We start from the raw sequence: 18135 nt of genomic DNA, 5'->3' as shown, positions 1-18135 counted from the left end.
GGTCAATGATAGAATGCCCCTGGGTTCAATCCGTGGAACTGCAAAAAGAAAAAGAAAAATCACCTTGAAAAGGCAAGGAAACAGATTCTCCCCTGGAGCCTCTCCAAGGAGCACAGTTCTGCCCAGACCTTGACTCTAGTCGAGTGTCTGTATTTCAGACTTCAGTGTTCCAGGGCTGTATGGAAATAAATTTGTACTGTTCTAAGTCATTATATTGTGGTAATTTGTTATGAAAATAATAGGAAACTAAATAGATTAATAAAATAAGCAATAACTTACTGTCCAGATCATGCTCAGTTCCTCCCAAATACTTCTAAACCCTCTTTTCTGAGACTTAGTATTTGTACATCTTTATGGGATATGCTATGGTAATTCAATGCACATAACCCAGCAGGGTTTGCCAGGCTGGGAAATGAAATACAGCGTGCCCAGTGAAATTTGAATTTCAGATCAATAATGAATCACATTTTACGATAAGTGTGCTCCAAGCAATATTGGGTACATAGCTATATAGTCAAATGCCACATAACAACCTTTCAGTGTCCCACAAAATTATATCACCCAGTGGCAGGGCAGCCACCTTAGTTTGTGTAAGCAGTCTATGATGTTCACACCTGGACCGGATCACCAGCTTTTCAGAATGTGTCCCTGTCATTAAGCAACAGATGACTCTGCTATAAAATGATGCATTGTTTATCTGAAATCAAATTTAACTGGGAGACAATGTTTTATCTGGATCTGCCTTGATCCTGCTGGAGCCAAACACCAGTTTCCAGAATCCACTGATCTGCCCCAAAGCTAGTGATCTGAGCTGATTGGGAAGAGAGGGGAGGAGGGTCTAGGAACAAAAATAATAAGAAAGAAAAGAGAGGAGCTTTGGAAATGACCTTATGAGGGCCTGAAGCTGGAAGGAGCTGGTGATTTCTAATCTAATCATCTCTGGTCACCATAGAAACCAGCTGTAAAGTCAGCCAGGAGCTGGTGAGCCCTTCTCCACTACCCCCCTGCCTTTCTGCCAGTGCAGATGGTCTACATAGTCTACCTTTGTCAGGCTTGATTCACATCTCAGATTCTTTCCCAGGACCTAACGCAGCTAGCTCTCTTCCTCCTAAGCCCCTTGCTGCCCTTTCCAGCACATTCTCAAAGTGCCACCCTTCAATGCCAGCCTTCGGGGAGAGGATCAAGGAACACTCAGGTCCTGCCCAAGAGAGGGTCACATCCTAGCCAGGGGACAGGCTACACAGGAGCCCAAGAATATTCAGCAAAAACATGTTTAAAAAAACACAAAATCGTGTCTCACCTGGTCTGACTGCACAAGTATCTCTGTCCTTCCCAGGGTAAAGTAATTCTCTCCTAATGTGATTAAATTGATTGGGAAAATGTTCTATCTTTCAGACATGTCAAGAGCTGGCAGGGAGTAAGCTTTGAATACAAAAGCAGGGCTTGCAGTGAGCATTTTATTTGATTCTGAAAATTATAGGCTCTTTGAAGGTGGCATGCAAATTTGTTCAAAATGTCCCCACTTTGGGAGACAAGGCCAGAAGCTTAACACAAAGCACAGGAAGCACTTTTGAGGTCAGGAGGCCAAAACTTCCACCCTCAGGTCACGTTAATGCCACCATTTTCTGAACATGTGTCCCATGAGGAGCAATGAAGTTTAATTAAGTATGTGAGGACCACTGATGACCCCACCTCCAATCATCTTTCCCCATGCCTCAGATCATCTGCTACTCTTTCCTCAAAGTACCCCCAAACTCTAACGTCCAGAAGGTGGGTTTGATGCTTGGGTCTCCTACCTTCAGTTTGGCTGCCTTGTGAATAAATTCATTCTCCCCTGCAAAATCACTGTTTCAGTGATTGGCAAAACAGGTATAGTTTGGTAACAGCTGCCAGGAATACTGAAGCCACAGGGGTCAAGGTCTTGGCACAGGGCTGACACAGACTAGGAAACACCTGATAGGAGATAGTTTTGATTGCCACTGTTACCCCTTGTTTCCCTCCCCCAACTCCTCTGTCCCTTATACTTTGTCACAGGGCTGTGTGATTAATGGGAGCTCACCCAGTCCTCCGCTAAATCCCTAAGTCCCAGAGAGCAGCAATCTGCTGGCTATTCTTCAGGACCCTATACCTGGCTCTGGGCTTTACACTTAGTGGGCACAATAAGTATTTACCAATAAATCCTCCTATGTCCCAGAATCCAGAGACAGCTGTTTGGTGGATCATTAAAGACACTGTGATAAATTAAAATTAATTTTATGATGTGACTATAGAGACAGATTGCTTCTAATGAAATCATGTCGGGCTGATGAAACAAATATCATTAGATATTGTTTACTTCAGAACAGTGCCCTTGATCTGGATATATGTGGGGGAAAAGGTTCACAGCCCCACTGTGTGAGCCAGCTGGTGTGGGGCTGCCCCAGTCTGTCCCTTGGGACACAAGTTGTTTTTCATTCATCCTACTATCCCAGTTTCTCAGCAAATATTTTTGGATAAACAAATGAATGCCTTGGAAATCACACAAAGTTTCTTGGGGACAAGAAACTCAGAAGAAACCTCCTCCAGGTCTCCTATCTTCCTGAGAGAGCAGAATTCAGTGAAGAAAAGTTCTAGAATTGTCTGCAGGTCCCAGACACACTTCCAAACTCACTCATGCCTTTGAGCCATCAAACGCACAATTCCCTCTATCCGGTCACCTCCTACATTTGGTCCAAAACCCCACTTATAACACTCACTCCGTCGGGGCTTCCTGTACTAGAGGTCTGGTGCAGATGCTTGACAGTTTTTGAGTCTATATTGACCAGGTGCACAAGTTCGAGGAAGTCTTAGGGTAGGAAGGAAAGAGGTCCTACCTCTGTAAGGCCAGTAACAAGGTTTGCAGAAATGGGGAAAATGAGTGTGCTGGGTCAAAACAGTCCTCCAAGGGGGTTTGCCTCCAGTACATCAGGCATGTGATGTAGACTACAGCTTTGAGAAAGAGGAAAGTGGACAGCAGGTGGCTGAAGACAAGAGTCGGGTTTTAAAGGCTGGAATTTCTCTGCAAACAAACCTAGGAAGGTCTTTCTACCTGGATGTCTCTGAGCATTGTCTAGATGGTTCATGAAAGAGCAGTAACCAGGCTTGGTGCAGCGATTGTACAGAAGGCACGGATTTGGGGAGACTAAAGAATCTGAGCCCAATGCCCCACCCACCTACACACACACCGCACCACCAACAAAAACCATTTTAAGCAATTCATTCGGTCTCTCTCAATTTAGTTTTCGCTGTAAAATGTTCTCCCTGGCAGCTGGAACTAGATTCCTACGCTGCTTTGCTGGAAGGTGTGAGCGGGCTGGGATCCCCAGGGACACCTCGAGGCCTCCCTGGAGTTCCCTGGGTACCCTAGAGAGAGGAAATTCCCACGCTGGACATTTCCATCTCGCGACTAGTCTCTGGACATCCTTCAGCCCAATCTCTCCCAATGGTTTACGAAACGATCTAATACCCACGATAATGCATCCTACCATCGGCCTCCTGTTACAAATGGGGAGGCCACGGGACTGGGGTGTAGCTCACGCTTGCCTAGCGTGCGTGAGGCTGAGATCCCCAACATCGAAAACCACGGAGGTGGCTGAGCCTGGGCGCCGGCTTGCCAGAGTCACCCGGCGGGAACCAGCTAGTCGGCAGCCTACCCAGCCGAGCGCCTTAGGCTCTGCGTGCTCCTGGGGGCGGGGAAAGCGGGAGCGGGGCGGGGCCTGCGCGGATCACGTGACGGCCGGACCGGAAGCGCTCAAACCCGAGACCCCCGGGTGACCGGGTGGGAGCTGCTCACTCTGGTGGGTTGCCTTGTCTGCTACCATGGCCTGGACCAAGTACCAGCTGTTCCTGGCCGGGCTCATGCTCGTCACCGGCTCCATCAACACGCTGTCGGCAAAGTGAGTCTGGGCCCGGCCCGGCGGGGGCCCTGCTGGGCCTGCGCGCGCTTCCCCACCCGCCTTCCCAGTTGTTGCTATGGGTTCGCCCAGTTTATGGACCACCCAAGGGTGCGAGGCTCGGGGTCACATCTCGTCTCCGCGTCTCAGTTTCCTCATCTTAAAACCGGAGTTTGGACCAGTTCCTCTCCGCTGCTTCCCAGGGCTGTGGTCGGAGCCGGAGCCCCAGTCCGAGCCGAGCACCGCCCTCCAGGAGCTGGGGGCCTGCGGAGGAGGCTCCAGGTCTTGGGCAGGCGAGTTATTGTCGTGGCAGGTCAGGCCGAGTGACTAATGAGAGTGAAGGTTGAGGCAGCAGAGAAGTGGGTGCCCACCGGCCGCTAGTGGAGGAAGGATTAGAGCTGCACCTTGACTTTTAGGTGGGGTTCTGTGTGGCCGAGACTTGGAGGCGGGGAACAGAATGTCCAGACCCAACACCAAATGCCTAGGCTGGATTTTTACCCCATAATCAGAGATGGACTGTTGAGCTGTGGAAAGACATGTTGAAAGTGGTATGATAGAAAAACGAATGAAGTGATATGATTAACCTGGGGGTCAATTGAAGATTGTTTGGGGCAGGGAATACCATTCTATGGCTGCTGCTACGAGACAAGGAGATGATAGTGAGGCAGGAAAGGAAGGGGCAGGTGGTAGGATCAAGGGTTTCTGCCTGGAAGGAAGATAAGTGTTCTTAATCCAGACAGGGAGGGCAGGTGGGCATTTCAGCTGTGGTACTCTCTCAGGAGTTTCGGGACTGAGAGCACAGGGTCACCACGACGCTGAGGAGTCAGCATAGCTTCCTCTCTGTCATGGGCAGAAAAGCCATTCCTTCCCGTGGTAGCCACTTTCTCTGCCCCACTACAGGGCAGGGCCTTCCTTCTCCTTTCTGTTCACCATCTAAAAGCCCCAAAACATGGGGCTTGGCCTTTTCTTGAACTGATTCAAGTTCAGTTCAGCTGTTCCTGGCCAGGATCATGCCCTGTACATGAAGAACAGTGGACAGTGGTCCTCTCCCAGTCAGACCTCACTTCCACCTGGGCCCTGCCAGGCTCCAGAGCCAAGAGCATCAATGTAGCAATTCCAAATGGAAGCTTTCCTGCCCTCTGAGATGTGCTGCAAGTCCTCTGGGTTTTCTGTTGGGTTCTACACTTTGAGAAACTGGCTGTGAGCCTTCTGAGGGCATGACTGTTTCTTAATAATTGCTGAGACATTTGTATCTCACATACTTCATTAGTGCCACAAGGTGTTTCAGAAGAGAACCTGGGAGAGCAGTATTCACTTCTTCAGAGGAGTATAAGTTACCTACAGTGTAGGAGGGAAAGAGGCCAAGAAAAGGTCCCTGCCTTTGAAATGCTCACAATCTGAGATGAAGGAGACACATGGCAGTACAGTATCCCCCTCTTCTGCTGAAGGATGCCACACTTCTGTCTCTCTAGTTCATCTCTGACCAACTATTGTCTTATGGTAAACTTCTGGCCTCCTGGGCACTGCAACCTCCTGGAGTTTTCACCTCTGAGGTGTAAAGGGCCCCAGCCTGAGGACTCCCCTGTCCGTAGCTGACATAACAGAACAAGACTTCCATCCAGCTGTTAGACCATCCAAAGCCTCACTCAAGTGCTCAGAAAGTTGCTATAAGTCTTTCATGGCTGCTGTCCCCATGGAGAGTATAAACGGCCATTATGCTGACTTGGCTTCTTTAAAAGCTCCAAACTGGTCAGGTAGGGACCTAGGAGATCCTCAGTCCCAGGGGGCCTCACCCTTGGAGGCTACCTGAGAGACAGGAAGGAGGCTCCCAAGTCTGTTATAGGATGAAGCCTTTTGTCTTGCCTCTGCCCTATAACCTGGTGTGGGGCCTCTCAGGAGTCTCTACCCTGAAACTGGCCCCAGAGTTGGAACTTAAATAGTATTTAAGGCCAGACTGTGAGACGGATGCTCTTAGAAAGAATGAGGAAGAAGAGCAGCTTGTACTCCCTGGTGTGAATTATTGATACAAAATCACATTTTCATCAGGTGCAGATCATAGTCAGCATAGCCAATGAGTACAAAGAGTGTACCCAGCCCTGCCAAGTGCCAGGCCCTGCTCTCATCACCTTTCATGTGAACTAAGTGAATTCTTGTAATCACCCAATGAGGTAGATAAACTTATTATCCCCAATGAAGTAAACTGAGGTACAAAAAGATTAAATTACTTGCCAAGTTCAATTCATCTACCAAGTGGCAGGGTTTATATTTGAGTCAAAGTAGTGTGGCTATAGAATCCATTCTCTTAACCACCTATGGGTAGAGGCGGTGCAGAGACTGGGGACTTCTCTCATCATTCTTGGGGAGAGAGTGTTTAGAATGTTAGAAATCATCTGATCTGATCGCCACAATTTACAGGAGATACCCCAAGAGATTTCAGAGAGAATGGTTTCAAAGATCAGCAGAAGGTGCTGGTGAGGTGGTGAGTCAGGCTGGTTGGTGTCAGAATGGGAGCTGTCACCCAGGCCTCAGGACTTTAGTCTGGTCCTATTTGTTAGGACTGAAGTGGCTCAAAAGTCCCACCCCTTCAGCTTTCCTCTCTCATCTCCCTAGATAGGGACAGATGAGCCTGTATCCAAAGAAGGTATAATCCTGTAAGTGACATCTCCCTCCCAGTCCTCAGGGTGCCTTCCCCTTGTGCCTGGGCAGCAAGTCTCTGCCAACATCCTGATTGCCTTGCCCCTGGTGCCAGGGGACACTCAAGGTCCAGACAGAAAGCCTCAGGCAGTCCTTACAGTGTCTCAGCCTGAAAAAGGAGCTTGGGTGCTTCCCTCCCTGAGTGAGCACGTGCCACCTGCTGTGCTGTTACCACAGGGCACTCTCCTCTGCCCACTCAGCAAGTTTTGGAAGGCTGCTGGGAGATGTCACGTGCTCTGGGAGGAAAAGCTACCAGTCAGGCGGGCCCTTTGGCCCCTCCCTGGGTGTTGGCAAAGGGCCTCTCTCTGGGAAGTAGCTGCTTCTCCTTCTATGGCTCTTTTCTCATCAGCACCTTCTGCTGATCATCTCCTTGAGACCAAACCCTTTCTGTCTACCTGATCCCATACCATGTAGAGCCCTGTTCTGCCTGTCTGAGATCACACCCATTTCAGAACCCTGTTCTCCTGAATCTGGCTTAGGATCCACATCTGAAGAGCCAGGGCTAAGCAAACACTAAGTGAGGTGCAGCTCCTTCCTTAGCTTCTGCAGGCTCTGGGCATGCCTAGCCAGGGAGGGCATGTGGGTCTGAGACTCCTCTATCTCTGGGCCAGGGACCCTGCCTGGTAACACCAGCCTCTATTAGAGAGCAGCATCATTGTCAATTCTGTGACAGCTCCAACTTTGCCCTTGGTACCAGACCCCACCCTTCATGAACTGGCTTGGGAGAATTGCTTCAGAGAGTTGCAGGGCGAGCTTGAGGAGGCCTCAAGTTGGGAGGGCAGGGTATATAATGGAATGAGCATGAGGCTTGGAAGCCATAGGATTAAGATGAGTCATTCAGCCTCTTTGAGGCCTCTCGATCCCTTCATCTGTAAAGTGGACATGAAAATTCCTGATCTGCCTCCTTTCCAGACACTAGGATCTACTGAGGAAAGTTTTTCTTCCATAGAAATGAGAGGGCTCATTGTCATTTATCATCTCCTAAGCCAGGGCCTTCTTCCAGAATACCCTAGAGGGTGGAGAAGGCCTGGTTCTTCTGTAGATCTCCCTTCAGTAAATCTCTTGGCAAGACAAAGACGCTGACTCACTGGGCTTGACAAGCTGGGGATGCTGGAAGAAATGGCAGAGATTCTGCAGGAATGGACACATAGTCAGTCAGCCAGGGCCAACCACATCAGCCACTTCCTCAGTCTGTGCCTGCCACCCTGACCCGAAGCACTGAACTATGAGTGTGGGCAGGGCCCACCAGGGACTGAGTCACCACCAGCAAGGGTTGCCCACTTCCTAGCCTGCCCATCACATTCAGGAACCCCCTAAAAGGAGCCAGCCTCTGCCAGCAGAGGGTGCTTCCTCATGGGGCCTCAGCCTGTCCCCAGAATAGAGCATCTTCAGAGAATAGAGACCTATCTGCAGGGCTGACCCTCTCCTCACCCCAACAGGGGAACAGGAAGAGTCTAAAGTAAGAAGATCATAGGAGAACTTCAAAGCTTAGGGATGGGCCATAGACCTGGTGTCATCATTCCTGGGTATTACCCTGACTCAGCACATAATGAGCCCTGTGACCCTCAAGCCCTCTCTAGCCCTCAGTTCCTCATGTGAGAGCCACACATTTTGTGGCTCTGTGGAGCTGCAGGGGCAGTAGCCTTAGGCCCTTCCAGCTGCCACTTCCTCAACGTAGGGTAGGTTCCAGAGCATGGACTCTTCCAGAAGCTTTCAGGCCAGGGCAAAACTGGATCCACACTGACCCCAGCACAAAGGGAGGGGGCACAAAGGGAGGGGGCTCCTGCTCAGTGAGTGAAGAGGGAGAAGAAACAGAAAATGGTCTGTACTGAATACCTGTCCGGGCGAGGTCTTGTAGAACTTATGCTGTTCAGTGCCTTACCCGTTCATCAGTGTTTCCTGATTGTCCCTGAAACCTATCCAGCCTATGCAAGTCAAGACAGCCTTCTATGTAAGCTGCTGCCTCTCCTGAGTGTGAGTTCAAACAGGGTTTGACCTCAGCTCTGCAGGCTGTTAACTCTAAGAGCCTGAACTGTTCTCTGCACCTGAGCCTTGGAGTCCCCCTTTAAAATGAGGATCCTTGTGAAGCTTAACCAGGATAGCCTACAAGAGGTGCTTGGCACAGGCCCAGCACAAAATCAGTTTTCAGTGCATGGCCCATCCAACAAAACATCTATGAACATCAACAAACAGCAAAGTGCTCTTCCACCTTTGGAGTCACAGCTGTCCTCCCCAGACACACTGAGGCTAAATTTGGGCTCTCATCTGTGAGACCTGGGGTCCTTCTGAGCCTGAGCAATGAGCCAAAGCCTGACTCCTGCCCTAAAGTGCCCACAGGCCTGAGTGTCCCTACTCTGTCCTGAAGAGACAGACAAGGCAGGGCAGCCTGTGCTGCTGACACCCAATCCCTTGGGCTGCTGGGCTCTTGGATACAAAGTGATTCCATTTCCCTGTTGGGAACCCTGCCAGGCCAGCCTGTCCAGGCAGACCTACCTTTCAGAGAAAGCCCAGACAACCGTGGGGAGAAGGGAGCTTAGCGCCTCACCACCAGCATTCCATGAAGCACCCAACCCCTGACAAAGGACAGGCCCCAGAAGAGGTTTCCCCCTCTGGCCAGCTTGTTCCACTCAGCTCTGGTGGGAAGTGGGACTCATTAGGGACATGGCCTCTGGGCTGCAGCACTTGATCTTTCTGCCAGCAAGGCCTGGAAATCTCATTCATTAAACCACGAATGTCAAACTTCTGCATAATAGTGTGCCAGGACCAGGGATTTTAGAGGTGTGGAAGAGGGGGTTGGGGTTGTGGCTCAGTGGTAGAGCACTCGCCTAGCATGTGTGAGGCCCTGGGTTCGATCCTCAGCACCACATAAAAATAAATGAATAAAATAGAGATGTGGAAGCACTGAGCTCACTCTCAGCCTACAGTGAATGTGGAATCCGAATGTTCTATGGATGTGAGTTGTTACTGGAAACTGCATAGGCAGTAGCACAGGCTGAGTTCTAGGTGGTGGCACCATTGCTATTCTGGGGGAACTTCTTTGGGTGGCACCAGGATGAGAAAGTGGCTTTCATCCCGCCCCCAAATTTTTGCCCTAGGCTTCTGGTTGGCCTTGATGGACTTGGTGGCACCTCTCTTGTCCCTACTAGAGGACCCCCGGCTCCAACCCTACCAGTTCACCTCTCTGGCTTGTTCCCTTGTTCAGGGAGTCTGCTCTGCACACTTGGTAAAACTGAGCCTGGGTGTGCTTCTTCTTTTCTCCTCTCTTTCACTCAGTTGCCTCCCCCAGGCTTTCCCAGGTCTATCTGGGTAAGCCATATAGTCTGTCTGTGGCCCCCACTCACCTGCCATGTCCTGTCCTGCCTGGGGACCCAAGACCCAGAACCAGTAGCAGATCAGGCAGAAGAAAACTCCCAGAGAAAAGGGGTTTCTGCTCTGTAGTGAGGTCTTTCTTTGCCCCAGTGGTGTTAGAACTGGTTACAGTTGGACCCCTGGCATATGTAGGGCTCCAGGCTTCTCTCTGCTTCTAACCAGTCATGTCGGAATTTTCCCACTCCCCTTATCTCTCCTTCAACCACCACCCCAACCCTGTTCCCAAGAATCACAAACCCTCCTAACTGCCCCTCTCTCTCTGCACCTTCTGAAGCATGTGAGTCTCCTACTGGGTGAGGTTTGCTACTGTCCTGTTTCCTTCCTTCATCCTGAAGTGTGTTCAGATCTCTAAGTAGCTGTGGTTATTCCCTCAGATGTCTGTCCTTCAGCCCACAGTTCCCCTGTGTTCCCTAACCAGGAGGCACCACTATCCAGTGGCCTCCCCATTGCATCATGCCCCACGGTCCAGGCATCATGCTCCAGGGACAGAGAAACCAGGGCTGCTGGGCAGGATCTTTGCCAAACCCAGGCCCTATGGCACTTTATGGGGAGGCACAGGAAGCAAAAGGCTGCCCCTCCCTTCAGGATCTCAGACTTGTTACAGGTAAGCCAAGAGTAGGGTGCACTATGATGTGCAGCTCTAGAAGTATATTTCAGGGAAAAGCATGTAACAGAAAGAAATTCCCAGGGCTGGGAGCATAGTTCAGTATTAGAGCACTTGCCTAGCACGAGTGAGGCCCTGGGTTACATCCCCAACACTGCAGGAGGGAGGGCGGTCCCTAGCCTTACATCTTAGAGACTGCTGTCTGCATGTGGGGTGCTCTGGTGAGAGAAGATCATGGCTCATAGGAAACAGCTCCAAAGTCTGTGTTGACTGGAGTCAGCAAGTGATCTGCCTGGTGTGGGCTGAGCAGTGCCAATGGACCAAGTATGTCCAACACAAGGAAGGGGTTGCACTTTTGCCAGTCTCTGACTGGGCCAAAGCACATGTTTGGCTCTGGGCCTGGGCTGCCAATACACTTCCAGAAGTTAGCAGCTAGCAGAGCAAAAGGTTCAGAAGGAGTGGGGCTGTTTTGCCATGAGATTCAGGTTGGAAACTCTTCAGATATCTGAAAGGCTTTCTAATGAAAGATTAGACTAGATAACCACCCAGCAAAAATGAAATTCAGGAGAGCGAGCTTTCTTACAAAGATGGCAGACAGTTCAGAATGGCCATGGTAGCTACCCAAAGCCTATGCTTTGAAGGATTCTGGGCTCAGTGGGGAAGAGTGCTATGATCAGTTCTCCTGTCCACCACGGTGCTCTCTGGGACATCACTCCATGACTGCAATGCATGTATCCCCTGCTTTGGGGTCAGCTTTATGACTACATTTCAGGCCATTCAGGCTTTTTGGTGATGATCTGGTGGTCATCTCCCAGGGCTGGAGTATTCCTTGAGACCAGAGGCTTTGTGTCCCATGAGTCCCTTGACAGCCTGGTATAGCCTATAGACCTCTTCATAATAATGTTTTTAAATGTGCAAATGAGAGACCAAGGATCAAATTACATTGACAAAGTTGTCAAACATTAAAAAGCAAATTCACAATATAGTAATACATATGTTCCTTAATACATTAAATTTCCATTCAAAAAATTGACAAAACAAAAAGCTGGTTCTTTGAAAAAAACAAATAAAATTGACAAACCCCTTGGCTATCCTAACAAAAAGAAGGAGAGAGGAAACTCAAATTACTAAAATTTGGGATGAAAAAGGAAATATCACAACAGGCACTATTGAAATATAAAAGACAATTAGAAACTAGTTTGAAAATTTATACTCCAGTAATACAGAAAACCTTGAAGACACCAACAAATTTCTAGAGGTATATGATCAACCCAAACTGAGTCAAGAGGACATACACAATTTAAACAGATCAATTTCAAGCAAGGAAATAGAAGATGCCATCAGAAGCCTACCAACCAAGAAAAACCCGGGACCAGGCGGATTCAGAGCTGAGTTCTACAAGACTTACAAAGAAGAATTAATACCAATACTCCTCAAATTATTCTGTGAAATAGAAAAGGAAGGAACCCTTCCAAACCCTTCCACCTGAGGCTGAGGCTCTCAGTCTGGACATCCTGGCCCTGGGAGGAACAAGGCCCTCCACAGGCATCAGGCTGGCAGAGAGTCCTGCCAAACTGCCAGGGTCTGACCTTTCCTTTTTGCTGCAGGTGGGCAGACAACTTCATAGCCGAGGGCTGCGGAGGAACCGCAGAGCACAGCTTCCAGCATCCCTTCCTCCAGGTACGGGCTCTGGCCCTCCCACCATCTCCCAGGCCTCAGACCAGCACCCTTGAAGCTAGGCTGTTTCTTGGCCTAGGGATGGAGCTCCCCTGCTTTTTCCTCCCTTAGAGCAGGGCCAGGATCTAAGGGTAACCCTGGAAGCAAGCAGAGGGCACAGTCCTATAGGAGGCCTACATGAGTCTTCACCATGTCCAGTCAGAACACATGGAAAGAAGCCCGTTTTCCAAGCCCAGAATACCACTGGGTCAGGGTAGACCTCATTATTGAAAGATACCCCAAATTGGACTGCGGGTTGGGAAACTCAGATTTCAGCCCCAGTCTGTTAGCAGTTTGCTTAGTGGCCTTCCGTCAGTCTTTGAACCTGTCTGGGCCTGTTTCTTCACCTGGAACTTCACAAGGGGTTGGCCTGGATGAATGATCTTCACACAGGTTACCACAGTCTTAGGGTATTTTAAGAGCCCCACAGCAGCTGTTTTTATTGGTTTGACAGGTTGGGGTTCTGGGTAACCTCCTGTTTGAAGAAAGATTACATAAAAAACAATACTGCTACTGGTGGTCCCCTAGTTCCCTTCAGTGCTAAGTCTGTGGGTTCTCATCCCTGCAGGCAGTGGGCATGTTCTTGGGAGAGTTCTCCTGCCTGGCTGCCTTCTACCTGCTCCAGTGCAGAGCCACAGGGCAGTCAGTCTCCAGTGTGGATCCCCAGCAGCCCTTCAATCCCCTTCTTTTCCTGCCTCCAGCCCTCTGTGACATGACAGGAACCAGCCTCATGTATGTGGGTGAGTAGCCAGGTCAAGAAGGCTCAGTGAAGGCTGTGGTCTGAAGGGGTCCCTGGTCAAACAGCCACCCCCACCCCACCCTGCTGTTCTGCCACAGACTTTTCACATGCACTTGCATGTGCACACACATGTGCGTTTACACACACACACACAAAACAAAGCAAAATTTATTGAGCACTTGCAATGTGCTCAGCTTTTCTCCAACCCTGAAAACCCCTCAGTGGCAGGCAGCCTTGGCCCTCAGGAGCTAATAGTCTTGTCTCTCCTTGTCTAGCCCTGAACATGACCAGTGCCTCTAGCTTCCAGATGCTGCGGGGTGCAGTGATCATATTCACAGGCCTGTTCTCAGTGGCCTTTCTGGGCCGAAGGCTGGTGCCAAGCCAGTGGCTGGGCATCCTGGCCACCATCGCTGGACTGGTGGTAGTGGGCCTGGCTGACCTTCTGAGCAAGCAAGACAATCAGCACAAGCTCAGCGAAGTGATCACAGGTATGGCCTTGGGGTAATAGGGGTCCTCTGTCCTATCATGCCTTCCCCAGGGAGCCCAACATGGTTGTCCCTCAGACTTATACAAGCTCTGCCATATGCAGGAACTGGATAAGGGCACACAGCTGCTCTCAAGGGATCAGACAGTGTGGAGGAGACCGGATTGGGGTATAATTCACTAAGGAAGAGTGGCAAGTAACACAAGAGGAGCAAGAGACCCAAGGAAGGGGCTGTCCTGTTCTGTGATGCATAATCACAAACTGCTGGATGGGGACAGGAACAGAGACCTCTCACTGAGCACTTACACATGCCCAGCACGACACTGAGCTCTGTGCCATCCGCATCACAGGAGCCCTGCCACATCTCCAGAGCAAGCCATCACAGCCCATTTTATAGTGAAGTGTCTGCTCTGGGTCAGAGTCAGGATTAAGCCAAAAACAGCTGTCTCAAACCTGTTGCTCCATAAGAGACCTGCTTTGCTGGGATGCAGCTCTCAGGTAGGTCTCTGGGCTTTCTGGAGTCTCAGCCCTGCTTGGCTGGCCTATCCTGCCCATCAGGGGCCAGGGAATCAAGCACAGGTAGTTATGACTAAGCCTAGTGAACTATATTGGGCTTGCAAAGTCAGGAGCTAGCACGTCATGTCCTTGGGGCCCTTCTGTCATCACCTCCAGACCCAGCCCCGGAGCAGCCCTGGTTTCACCTGGCTTTCTTTCAACAGGGGACCTGTTGATCATCATGGCCCAGGTCATCGTTGCCATCCAGATGGTGCTAGAGGAGAAGTTTGTCTACAAGCACAATGTGCACCCACTCCGGGCAGTGGGCACTGAGGGTGCGTGTGGGCACAGGCCTGGGAGGAGTGGCTGGAAGGGAGGACACGGTGGGGGACAGCATGGGGCATGAACTGCACAAGTGGATCACAGGGCAGGTGCTGTTGACCACTGAAGGGATGAGCCTCCTGCTCCCACACCTTCCTCCCTCACCAGATGTGAGATGACAGATCCTCTGACACCTGCTGTGTCAGGCAAGGGGAGGTCAAGGACAAAGATGAGTAAGATGTAGGCCCTCCCTAGAGGAGCTGACCACCAGGAAAAAAGGGACCTCAGCGTGCCTGAGCTTGGCCCACTGATGCTTCAGTGATGTCTCAATCACTGAGCAAGGCTAAGATTCTCGGGACAGGGAAGGTGGCTTTTGAGCCTCAGATTCCAACAGGCAGGAGCTGAGAACTCCAGACAGGGCAAAGGGCTGGGGAGCTGGATTTGAGTGCAATATAGGTTTCCCCAATATAGGTTGGGGATAATCGGGAATTAAGTAAGTCAGGGTCATGTCATGTCAAGCAACTAAATGACAGGTAAGAGGAGCCACCAAAGATTTTTGAGCCAGGAAGACAACTACCAAAATTATGCTGTAAAAATACAAGATTAGCAAGATGGATGAGAGCTGTGCTGTCAGAGTAGCCCATGGACAGGTACCTATCAGGTTATTTGCATCTGGCCCAGTGAGAGCCAGAGGATCTGATGGCAGAATGTAGATCAGCTGCGTCACAAAGTATACTGTTTGTTTCCACTCAGTTTATTTTCTAGCAAGATTTTATGAATGAAGCAGTGCTTACATTCTGGCACAAATTCTTTACTAAAGACCAATCACATGCTAAATTAGGGAGCTCTGTATTTTCAAACTTGTGAAAACAGTGTAGTGAATTGGAACCCGCAGCTCTTTCTTAAATGAATAGAATAGAATTTAAATGTCAGAGAGCATTGTATATAGCAAAACTGTTGTTTAGGGAGTGCACCCATGCGTGCCTGTGCACATGTATCCCAGATCACAATACAAGATGTATTTCACTCTCAGTCCCATGAGATGCCAATGGACTAAGGTGGAGAGGGGGCAGCCAGAGCTCACTGCATAGGCCCAAAGTTCCTGAAGAGAGATAAAGGGACAGATCCCAGGAATGGGCAACAGGAGCCAAAAGGCAGTGCATGTGGGCTAAACTGGGAGGCGGTGGGCAAGGCAGAGTTTGTGACGTGCGTCCTCACCCCTTCAGGCCTCTTCGGTTTTGTGATCCTCTCCCTGCTCCTGGTGCCCATGTACTACATCCCTGCCGGCTCCTTCAGTGGAAACCCCAAGGGGACACTAGAGGATGCCCTGGATGCCTTCTGCCAGCTGGGCAAACAACCGTTAATCGCCCTGGCTCTGCTGGGCAACATCAGCAGCATTGCCTTCTTCAACTTCGCAGGCATCAGTGTAACTAAAGAATTGAGTGCCACCACCCGCATGGTGCTGGACAGCTTGCGCACCGTGGTTATCTGGGCCTTGAGCCTGGCCCTGGGATGGGAAACCTTCCACCCTCTGCAGATCCTTGGCTTCCTCATCCTCTTGACAGGCACTGCCCTCTACAATGGGCTGCACCACCCACTGCTGTCCTGCCTGTCCAGGGGCTGGCGCCCTGCCCCGGAAGCCGAGCGTGAAAGACTGCTAGATGGCAACCGGACTCCCATCAACGAAACCAACTGAGCCTCTCACGGGGCCTCTGCTACCACCCAGTGTTCTCTCTTCACCCTCTTCACCCTGAGGCTGAGGCCACATGGGCTGGTGGGCCTTGAAAGCCCTGTCCCCAAGGCCTTACCTGCCCCTTCCCTACTGACCCTCCAGGGCAGCTGTTACCATTGAAGGCAAAAGGACACCCAGCTCCTTTTCTCCCCACTACCTACAGGATGGTGTGACCCAGTCCCCACAGGCCTGAGTGTCACTGACCCCAGCCCTCCCAGCAGTACTAGAGCTAAATCATGAATTCAAAAGGCAGGAATTTACAACCATAGTATTTCTGAATCATAAACTAGATTGTCATGATAGATTATCTAGCTTATGAATCATAAGCTTCAAAGAAGAGAAACCAGTGAGCTGGCTCAAACCAGAACTAAGTACTATATTTTCTGAAACTTTTAAGATATTCCTTAAACCTGTCTGGAGATCTGGGTTTCATCCCAAACTGCTGCAAACTCAGTATGTGCTCCTTGGCCTGTTAGCTCTGGAAAGTTGTTTTCCATGCTGTGGCCTTTGGTGCCTTCTGGCCCCAGCATCTTATGGGCCTCTGAGTTTGACCAACCCAAGGAAAGAGAAACAGCCCCCTTACACCTCCCCTCCCTGTGCCTGTTTCGTTCTCATTCACACTCCACAGGCCTCGCTGTCTGGGAAAGACTACAAGGGAATTCCAGGCAGTCCTTGATTATCATTTTATGAACTTGTATTTTAAATATGAGGAAACTGAAGCCCAGAGTTATAAGTTTGAAAAGGGGACTCTCCTGCCATCAGCTCTGACCAAGGATGTGGGGGAACCCCAGGCTATGCAGGTGCATAACTCTGCCACAGGTGGGACCTAGAGCACATCTGCATCTCAACCCCACCCCAGCTGCCTAGCCTTGAAGAGAACCCCGTCAGAGTAAAGCATTTGCCGAGTAATTCCAGTACCCTGGGCACTGTGCAGAGTGCTTAACTTGTTGTAACAGCCTGCAGAGGTGGCACAATGGAGAAATCTGGCCCAGAGAAGGCTAAGTGGCTTCCCATGGAGCCAGTATTCTAGCCTAGTTCTGCTTCCTGACCTGAGGCCTCTCCTACCATAGGGATTCCTATGGAGTCATTGGGGTAGAATTCTTTGGCTGCTTCCCCCAGGTACCCCCACCTGCAGAAAGGTATGATATCAGGACCTCCAGCAAGCAGGCAGCCCTTAATTCCAATATTGCTCTTTGGAATGGTTGAGTGGTGCCTCAAACCATTTTCCTAGGTGACTCAGACATGAAACACTGAATGCTGAATGCCTGCTAGTGCGGAATGGGGCCTTTGATGAGCGAAACCCTCAAGTTGGGTCTGATTTGAACCAGTTATCACGATGTGTCAGAGGCCTCTTGGGTCCACCAGCTCTAGGTCCTAGTGGCCTCTGCTTCTCTCAACCAGTATGTCACAGGAAGAAGGAAATGAACAGAGGGTGATGGAGACTGCAGCTGCCTCGTCTGAAAAGCTAGCACCTTACAATGTTGATTTGGATTTTATTTTTTAAAGGGGGAAATGAGCAGTATTGAACTTTTTTTTTCTTTCAGAAAAGGGAAGGGGCACAAGAGGGTCCTGGGGGTAGCAATCTAGAATCTTGGAGTGGAAAGCTCTAATGTACCCAAAGCATAGAAATCACCTAATCCCCTATTCATTGTCTAGATGGAGATACCAAAGCCCAGAAAGTGAAAAGAACTTCCTATGTCACAGCCAATTATAGGCAAAGCCAGATTTCCTGGTTTTGCCTATCCCATTTTGCCACAGATAGAGTTGCCTAGAGCTAACACTTAGATTCTGGGACTACTTGCCTGCTGTGGGCTGCCCCACCAGAGTGCTCAACTGCAGACTGCTTATGAGGGTGTTGGGGAAGCACTTGGCCTTCATTTGAGTGCTGCCCAAGGGGGCTGTTGGGTTTTTTTGTTTGTTTGTTTTGGTACTGGGGATTGAAACCAGAGATGATTAATCACTGAGCCACATTCCCAGCCATATATATATATATATATATATATATATATATAAAATATATATATATATATAAAATATATATATATATATATAAATATATATATATAAAAT

General features: G+C 49.8%; 1 protein-coding gene across 1 annotated transcript; it reads left to right on the top strand.

Moving 5' to 3' along the window:
• The first annotated feature begins 3733 nt into the window (after positions 1-3733).
• On the top strand, positions 3734-17587 carry Slc35f6 (solute carrier family 35 member F6). The gene is made up of 6 exons (XM_015479891.2): positions 3734-3914; positions 12186-12258; positions 12863-13034; positions 13309-13521; positions 14237-14347; positions 15560-17587. The coding sequence occupies exons 1-6, from the start codon at positions 3838-3840 to the stop codon at positions 16027-16029; spliced, it is 1116 nt and encodes a 371-aa protein (XP_015335377.1). The 5' UTR covers positions 3734-3837; the 3' UTR covers positions 16030-17587.
• The last annotated feature ends 548 nt before the right edge of the window (positions 17588-18135 follow it).

The sequence above is a fragment of the Marmota marmota genome, unplaced genomic scaffold (assembly GCF_001458135.2).
Source record: "Marmota marmota marmota unplaced genomic scaffold, marMar, whole genome shotgun sequence".
Taxonomy (NCBI): domain Eukaryota; kingdom Metazoa; phylum Chordata; class Mammalia; order Rodentia; family Sciuridae; genus Marmota; species Marmota marmota.
The sequence above is the reverse complement of the archived record's forward strand: the minus strand, read 5'-3'. Positions and strand labels throughout refer to the sequence as shown.

Excerpts from the sequence above, each read along its gene's own strand:
- Slc35f6 (XM_015479891.2), top strand. The coding sequence starts at position 3,838 with ATGGCCTGGACCAAGTACCAGCTGTTCCTGGCCGGGCTCATGCTCGTC. Across the intron at positions 3,915-12,185 it reads ATCAACACGCTGTCGGCAAA|GTGGGCAGACAACTTCATAG; the intron begins GTGAGTCTGGGC and ends TTTTTGCTGCAG. Across the intron at positions 13,035-13,308 it reads AACCAGCCTCATGTATGTGG|CCCTGAACATGACCAGTGCC; the intron begins GTGAGTAGCCAG and ends CTCCTTGTCTAG.